Source organism: Salvelinus namaycush, unplaced genomic scaffold, assembly GCF_016432855.1.
Source record: "Salvelinus namaycush isolate Seneca unplaced genomic scaffold, SaNama_1.0 Scaffold254, whole genome shotgun sequence".
Taxonomy (NCBI): domain Eukaryota; kingdom Metazoa; phylum Chordata; class Actinopteri; order Salmoniformes; family Salmonidae; genus Salvelinus; species Salvelinus namaycush.
In genome coordinates this window covers 126,637-135,902 of record NW_024059386.1, presented here as the reverse complement: position 1 = coordinate 135,902, position 9,266 = coordinate 126,637, and the positions used below count along the sequence as shown (strand labels likewise).

At 39.4% G+C, this 9,266-nt stretch overlaps 1 protein-coding gene across 1 annotated transcript; it reads left to right on the top strand.

The window, feature by feature from the left end:
• The first annotated feature begins 5,605 nt into the window (after positions 1-5,605).
• On the top strand, positions 5,606-7,923 carry LOC120039111 (myelin-associated glycoprotein-like). The gene is made up of 4 exons (XM_038984637.1): positions 5,606-5,951; positions 6,080-6,385; positions 6,522-6,814; positions 7,651-7,923. The coding sequence occupies exons 1-4, from the start codon at positions 5,606-5,608 to the stop codon at positions 7,921-7,923; spliced, it is 1,218 nt and encodes a 405-aa protein (XP_038840565.1).
• Positions 7,924-9,266: the final 1,343 nt, after the last annotated feature.

The following is a 9,266-nucleotide window of genomic DNA, read 5'->3' as shown; positions in this document are numbered from 1 at the left end:
TGTTTTTCATGATGAAAAAATGATTTGACAACCCCATGATTTGGCATGGGTCCCAAGATCCTCAAAAGGTTCTACAGCTGCACCATCGAGAGCATCTTGACCGGTTGCATCACCGCCTGGTATGGCAACTGCCCGGCATCTGACCGTAAGGCGCTACAGAGGATAGTACGTACGGCCCAGTACATCACTGGGGCCAAGCAACCTGCCATCCAGGACCTATATACTAGGAGGAAAGACCAAAAAATTGTCAGAGACTCCAGACAGCAAGCGGTACCGGAGCGCTAAGTATAGGACAAAAATGCTCGTTAACAGCTTCTACTCCCAAGCCCTAAGACAGCTGAACAATTAATCAAATGGCCAACGGACTATTTACATTTACCCCCCCACCTTCATTTGTTTTGTCCACTGCTGCTACTCGCTGTTTATTATCTATGCATAGTCACTTCACCCCAACCTACATGTACAAATTACCTCGACTAACCTGTACCCTGCACATTGACTCTGTACCGGTACTCCATGTATATAGCCTTGTTATTGCACATTTTTTGTTTCTTTTTATAATGTTTTACTTTAGTTAATTTAGTAAACATTTTCTTAACTCTTTCTTGAGTTGCACTGTTGGTTAAGGGCTTGTCAGTAAGCATTTCACAGTTAAGGTCTACACTTGTTCTATTCAACGTTTATGATTTAACTCGATTTAAAAAAAACATCACACACACATTCCCATTGAAGCCTGGGAGACCACCTGTTGGGGGAGGTCGGCTCCCACCTGCTGGGTAAAGTATGCCCTCAGCTCCTGGGTCTCCTTCTCCCAGAAGGCCTTCAGGAAGGTTGAGGGTTTTGTCTAGAAGGGATACAGCTTTTGTCAAAATTGAGTTTTCTAGCAAGTTTGGGAGACTTTTTGCAGCAGGTTAGGAGAATTAATATAGCAGGTTATGAAAATGAAATGAAAGTACGAAAAAGGGTTAGGATTAGCTAAAAAACTGTAATAATTATACTTTTAACATCGTTTTGACAAAATCCCATCTAGACTTGACCACCGAAGAGGGCACCCATGTCCTCCTTGCCGCCCAGGACCTGCAGGTGGCTGGCTCCCTCCTGTGGCACCCGCGATATTCTTTTCACGGCACTTCAATAAGAAGCGATTTAGGAAGCAGGTTAGCAGCAGGGCCGGATTACTGAACGGCCCCAGATAGGATATGATAGCAAAATGTGTAGAACTGCATGAAAATTAGCTTTAAAACTGCAACCTTTTATATCAGCCTCATGGCAAAATGTGAACACAAGCATGAGGTGCTATAAAACACCAAAAATATAAAAAATAATTATCTCTGCACCATGGCAGAATGTTTTGAAATACAGGAAAGTAAACTCAGGGTCCCAACTGCAGTCATCCAACCCTGGTTAGGAGAGCATTTTCCCTAAACCTAACTATTTTACCTGACCTTAACCTCAGGCTCTGAACATGCTATGATAATTCTCCTAAACTGCTGCATAAATTCTCATAAACTGCTACAAAAAAGTCAATTCCGTATCCAAGTGGAGTGAAAAGAGTGTCTCTGTGGCATCCAGCCCACCAGGCTCTTCTTGGCAAATAGACTTCAAAGAGGAAGTTGGTGTAGGAGAAGTTGAGTGGTGTGTGAGAATCAGTCAGATACAATTACAGTTACTCTGTTTCATACCAAGTCTGTTTTTCATGTTGAAACATAATGTGACAACCATATGTTTTGTATCAAACTCGAATTTAACAAACTTAACTCTTGAATAAATGAATAGTGGATTTTGGTTCATGATTTAACTATATGTTTAAATCTCACACACATTCCCATTCAGGCTGGGAGATAGAGGAGGAGGAGATGTTATAATGCCGAAAGTTTCATTTGTTTAATTTAACAATGTGTCGGGGGCGGGCTTAGCGATTTGGGGGCCCGTTTCAAAATGCTGCTGACCTGTCCTACCCCGAGAAAGGGACATTAAATACTGAAGTATTGTTTGAACATAATTTCGCACACACTTATTAGGAAGTACGTCACTGATGAGATGTGAGATATGCCACATGAATTTCATCACTTTAGTTTGTCAGACCACACTACGGGTGTGACAGTCTCTCCTGTAGACAGTTTACGTTTCCGTCTAAGGCAAGTATCGACTTCTTCAATATATTTTCTCTTAATTTGAATGTTCAAAATAATTTAAAGGAAATGAATTCTGAGTAATGAGATTCAATATGTTCTAAAGTACTGCTGTTTGTTCATGTATTATCTTCACAACTGAAGGACATAGTGTATTTGATATGGAGATGGTTCAATGCAATGTGTTGTGTGAGTTAAGCTACTCTACCAGTAAGTGTATGTTTGTACTGTTTCAGGTGATCAGTAGTGTGTGAGTTCTCACATGGCTTGTCCTGAGAACATGTTTTTTCTCATTGTCCTCTTTATGTCAGGTGAGTCTTCCACACAACAACAACTAGTTATGAATCAGACATAAAGGAATAACCACAAGTCATTATATTTTATGGGATGTGCTATATAATTGTGTAGAAAAGTGTACAGTTAATTCCTGATTAGTGTATTTTAATAGTCTGGATTCAAACAGTCTTGTGAAAAAGTATTTCAGATATTTTTGATACTGAATGTTATCAGATATTCAATCAAAAGCTGATATTAGATCAATGGAACCTGAGTGAACAAATAACACAACAATTACATACTTATTTCATTTATTACTTAAACAAAGTTATGCAACACCCACATGTTCATTGAAATAAGTCTATATTATTATTATTATTAGTAGAGACTGTACCGTTGATGTGTATAAACCCTGGATTACTGATGCTATGTAACGGCCAATGAGAGACTTTAAATCCACCGGTCTCTATATATGGTACTCCCCAGAAGAAGCAGTCCTCCATAAGAATTAATGGAATTCTACAGCATTTCAATAAAATGTTTCAAGGACAAAATTACATGTATTTAACTATTATGTTGTAGATGGGAACGGTAAAGTCAGTACTCTATAAAGAAAATACTTTAATATCTTTACATGTTTATTTTTTTATTTGTTATGTTCAGGTCATATAAAAAGCATGAGCTGGAGCACACTCAGAGAAAATGACTTATTGTAGAGGTGCTGACTAACGGTGAATACACTGTAAGCTATAAAAACAAAGAGAGTTGCACACTCTATCTATATAAACTCCCAGTAATGTCTTTGGTAAAACACCAACGTTTCGGCATCACTGTGCCTTCTTCAGGGTAAAGCCATGAATGCTTTATCCAAGGTTATGTAGATATACAGTGCAAATAGTGCATCCAATGACAATAGTGAGGGGTGTGTCATAATTACGAGTTTAATTTGAATGAATTGAGTGAAACTGTTAATAGACAATAGTTTACAGCATATTGAATATATTAGGCTATTGTTATCATTAACATTAGCATACAATTAGCATCAACATACATTCGTGTTTATTTTAATTTCACATATATTTATTGTTTCCAATTTCATAAAATGGTGTTACAAGTAATATTTTGGTTCATCCATAATGCATATTAAATCAAATCTATTTTTATTTGTCACATACACGCGAGTGTAGCGAAATGCTTGTGCTTCTAGTTCCGACAATGCAGTAATAACCAACGAGTAATCTAACCTAACAATTCCACAACTACTACCTTATACACACAAGTGTAAAGGGATAAAGAATATGTACATAAAGATATATGAATGAGTGATGGTACAGAACGGCATAGGCAAGATGCAGTAGATGGTATAGAGTACAGTATATACATATGAGATGAGTAATGTAGGGTATATAAACATAAAGTGGCATAGTTTAAAGTGGCTAGTGATACATGTATTACATAAAGATGGCAAGATGATATAGAGTTAGGGTACAGTATATATATATACATATGAGATGAGTAATGTAGGGTATGTAAACATTATATTAGGTGGCATTGTTTAAAGTGGCTAGTGATACATTTTTACATACATTTCCATCAATTCCCATTATTAAAGAAGCTTCATCAACAGGGGGAACATATTGGCTGTACGCTGATAAGCTGTAGAAAGAATATATTCATTTATAAGACTTCTTCATAAAACAGTAATTGTTCATAAGAAGGGCCTGAGATCAAAGTCAATATTCTGACCACTAGGGGTCAATGTTTTTCAATAGGAAATCCAGTAGGCTTCCCTCTGTAGTAGTAGGATCTCCATGTTACCTCCTCTCCTTGGTAGCGCAACAGGATCAATACCTGTGTATTTGAGGGAGGAGATGGGATCAACCTGTGTTGCTTCAACAAAGTGAGCTGCTATTGGATAGTCAGTGCTCTTACACCTGATTGAGCTGCAGTGTTCAGCTCTGCATTGTTTTAATTGTCTTTTCGTTTGTCCTACGTTGGCTTTTCCTTATGAACATGTGATGAGATAGATTACTCCCTTTGTCTTGCAAGAGATGATACCCCTAACAGGGATTTTTCCACCTGTATGAGGCTATCTGAAGAATAATGTTTTTGTAGTGCTATTGAACTGTGCGCTAGAGCCACATGTGTGGTTCCCATTTGGAATGGGTGTCAAGAGTGTCTGAGTGGGCTCAGGGGGCATGTCAGATCTCACTAAGCTATCAGCAATATTGCGACCACACTAATAGACCACCAGTGGGGGTTCCTTGAAGAGGTGTGCAATTTTGTCTGATTGCAGAATATGCCAGTGCTTCTTCAGGATTGCTTTCATTTTCTCTGAACACTTGGTGTACTTAGTGCAAAAGACTTGTTTAATCCTTTATAACTGGCTATATGGTAGACCATTCCAGAGGGGAAGGGGATGCATACTATCCCCACGTAGCAGGGTATTGAGGTCTGTTGGCTGTGTGTACAAGTCTGTATGTAAACATCATTCTCTTTGATGATCCATAAGTCCAGGTAGTTTATTTTTCTCTCATCAGTCTGCATGGTGAATTTGAGATATTCAGAGCTCTCGTTTAGCAGAGTTTGGAATGAATTTAGTTCCTGCTGACTTCCTTCCCAGAGCACAAAGACATCATCTATGTATTTCTTCCATGAGAGGATTTTAGAGAGTAGGGGGTGTGTCTCTGTTTGTAAATGAGTGCTTCCTCAAATTGTTCCACATGCAGGTTCACATAGTTGTGGTCAAAGGGGGAGCCCATGGCTACACCCCGAATTTGAAGGAAAAAGTCTGACTCAAAGATTAAGTAGTTATTGGATAATACCAGTTCAGTGAGACGCAAGATGCGATCATTGGCTGGAGAAAGGGCAGGGTCTCTCTGTTGAAGGAAGTGTTGCAGTTTTACAAAATATAATTTAAAAGTTTGCATGAAGGTGTCTGTAATAGAATATTCTTGTCAAAATGGATGTAGACATTAATAAATGCATTTCTATAGCTTCCAACATATTTTTTTTTACAATGGAGGAGGAGTAACAAGATGGCTGTGCAGTTTCTTCCAAACAGTGGCACCTGGCAGTCATCTAGGGTTAATACATATCATTGGACTGATCTGAAAATATATCAGAACCTCCCTGATGTTGTCTTTTATGTTGCAGGTGTTTTGGCCTGTTTTGGTCAACGACATTTGATCACCACAATGCCAGATAAACTGGATGGACTGACTGGCTCCTGTGTGCAAATCCCATGTTCATTTCATATTCCTGACAAAAATAAGTATACATTTAACAGCACAATCCTAACCTCTGGAGTCTGGACTAAAGAATCCCCATACTTTGATGTGTGTCCTGACAGGGTGATATTTAACAGTAGTGAGACGGTCAACAGATTTCAAGGGAAGATAACTGGAAACATGTCCCAGAATAACTGCACCACAGTCTTCTTCAATGTAACCACCAATTACACGAATAAATACTACTTTAGGATTGAGAGTCAACCATTCCGTGCAACAGACACTGGAAAGTCTGTTGATATAGTTGTCAGAGGTAAGAGACAATTTATCTTTTAACCAACTATTTCTTCCAGCTCATATTCCTTGCATCAAGGATAAGAGTAGAACAAGTGGATAATTTAACTATTAGTGTAAAATATCTTTATCTGCAATGTATTACAGATTTGCCTTCCAGTCCCATCATTACTGTCTCAGGTGAAGTGAAGGAAGGGACCCATGTCAGTTTGAACTGCTCTGCTGTCGCTCCCCGTCCTGAACACCCCCCTGAGCTGACATGGACTCTCCCAACACAGTTCACTCCTGAGAACCAAATGCAGGAGAATCCAGACCAAACCAAATCAGTTCTCTCCACGGTGACCTTCACTCCGTCATACCTTCATCATGAGAAGAACATCACTTGTACTGCAGTCTACCCAGTAGGGGCAAGCAACAAGACAGCTGAACATAACATGATGCTTAATGTTTCATGTAAGATTTAGTCACCGGTTCCTGTAGAATAGATCATTCTATCATGTTTTCACTGATGATTGTAATAGAGTGGTTTTGATGAGACTATTCAATATACCATATCCAGATACATTCTAAATGAACCCCTCTCCCTCAGTCTCTCCTAAGGACACCTCGGCCTCCATCAGTCCAGCTGATCCAGTATTAGTGGGCAGCTGTGTTAATCTGACCTGCAGCAGTACAGCCAACCCTCCAGTGACATCCTTCACCTGGTTCAAGATCAGTGGAGATAAACCAACACAGGTAGCATCTGGACTGAGTTACACCCTCAATGTGACGGCTGTTGATGGAGGACTGTACTTCTGTGAAGCAAGAAATAGTCACGGCTGTGGCAAGTCAAAGGAAGTGCAGCTGGCTACTAAAGGTAAAACGGGCATGTCGGGCACAATCGTAGGTTAGATATACAATATATATACAAAAGTATGTGGACACCCCTTCAAACGCGTGGATTCAGCTATTTAATGACATTGACATTAATGCCCATGATTTTGGAATGAGATGTTCGATGAGCAGGTGACCACATACTTTTGGTCGTGTAGTGTACATTGCTGATATTTATGTGAGAAATTACCTAATATGTGCTGCATTTTCAGGGCAAGAAAAGACTGTTACCACAATGCTTTTTGGGATTGCAGCAGGAACTTTGGGGGTCCTTTTGCTTATCAGCCTGATCAGTGTTATTGGATGGTAAAAACTATTCCTGGAATCAATACAAACTATTATTTCTGCTGTGTTTGTGCTTCTGCATATGAAAACCCTCACAGTGCATTCAGAAGGCCTTTCTAAATGTCTTCCAGGAGGAGAAACTCGAGGCTCCACGATGGACTTGAAAGGACAGACAGTCCACAGGGACAGGTGGGAATAAGGCTCAACTTTCAAAACCATCTATAAAGTGTATCTAAGGAAGTACTGAATTAATGCAGAAACTATTTAAAGCCATGAGGTTCACATCATTTCAGAGCAAGTTTAGGGGGAGATGACCACACCAATAGCAATGCCTGTAAGAATATGGAATGATAACAGAATAGCTGTTGGACTTTGACAGTGTTTACATTAGATTGGAGCTCATTTGTTGAAAAAATGTAATTCTTTACACCTGTCAGTTGAATTTACATTTTCATTGACATCCACTCAGTATGTGTTGTGTAACCTGCTGACCTTAGAGTTTTACACATGACTGAGCTTAGAGCTTTACACCTGTTCCTCTCTCCGTGTTCTCTCCACAGAACTCCCTGGTTGGGACGGTGTGTGCTAACCAGGCCAAAGCCGGAGAGGAACCAGAGGAACCTGCAGAAAACCAGTCTGAAGAGATCCAATATGGTGACATAGACTTCTCCAAACTACGGCCCAAAGACACCCCAGCTGCAGCCCAGGACAGGGTTCAGGGACAGGAGAGTGCGTACGCTGAAGTCAACGTGACCAGGAGAGGGGCCCAGGAACCACCTCTTAACAACCTAGATGGACTTTATGCACAAGTGGATAAAAGAGGTGCATGTTAAGTATTTTGCCAATGGTTATTGTTGGATTCGACATTTTGAACATTGAGATATTAAAGACATGATAGATCAGACGCATAGTATATTAAAGAGTGAAACATACTGGGTCTCTGTAGCGAGACAGATAGCTGTGGAATGTGTTGGGTGACAAGAGGAGAGCAACGTGTTCATACAGGGGACACAGATGGATCTGTGGATTAGATGAAGGAGGTCAGGAGGTGAGGACAGATTCTCATCAGGGAGTAATAAATGTTTGGTATCCTGTTACCATCTTTATTATCTTCCTGTAGAGCCATAACATGTAATGATTGGAGATGAGGAGGAGTGTCTTAAGTGGAATGTAAATATCTGATGGGACAAATGTTGGGTTGTCTGATTACAGCTGTACAGAACCATTGGGAAGAATTAAACTGGGTTAACCTTTTACGGGGGCAGCCCGACACCGGTACACTTATGACAACATCCAGCTCAAAGTGCAGGGCGCGAAATTCGAAATCAATTTTTTTTAAATATTTAACTTTCACACATTAACAAGTCCAAGACACCAGATGAAAGGTGCACATCTTGTGAATCAAGCCAACATGTCCGATTTTTAAAATGTTTTACAGGGAAGACAAAATATGTAAATCTATTAGCTAACCACGTTAGCAAAAGACACAACTTTTCTAACTCCATCAGTTTCTTACTCCATCAGGTGCTATCACAAATTCGACCAAATAAAGATATAAATAGCCACTAACCAAGAAACAAATTCATCAGATGACAGTCTGATAACATATTTATTGTATAGCATATGTTTTGTTAGAAAAATTTGCATATTTCATGTATAAACCATAGTTTACATTTCAGCTACAATCCGAAATTGCACCGAAAGCAGCCATAATATTTACAGACACCAACGTCAAATAGCTAATTACTCATCATAAAACATTTCTGAAAAATACATAGTCTGCAGCAATTGAAAGACAGGCATCTTGTGATTCCAAACAATATTTCCGATTTATTAAATGTTTTACAGCGAAAACAAAATGTCTCGCTATATTAGCGTAGCTACAATAGACAGACACAATTGGGCACCCACGGCCAGTTCACATGCACGACAGATATATGAAATAACATCATAAAATGGGTCTTACTTTTGCTGATCTTTCATCAGAATGTTGAAGAAGGTGTCCTCTGTCCAGATGAGTCGTTGTTTCGATTCAGAATGGCAAATTTCCCTCTTCAATTAGCATTGGCACTAGCCGAGTGGCATAAATTTCTCCAACGTAAACACAGTCAGAGGACGGAACACGGCAAAACTCCCGAATAAAGTTTCAATAATCTGATTAAACTATATTGAAAAA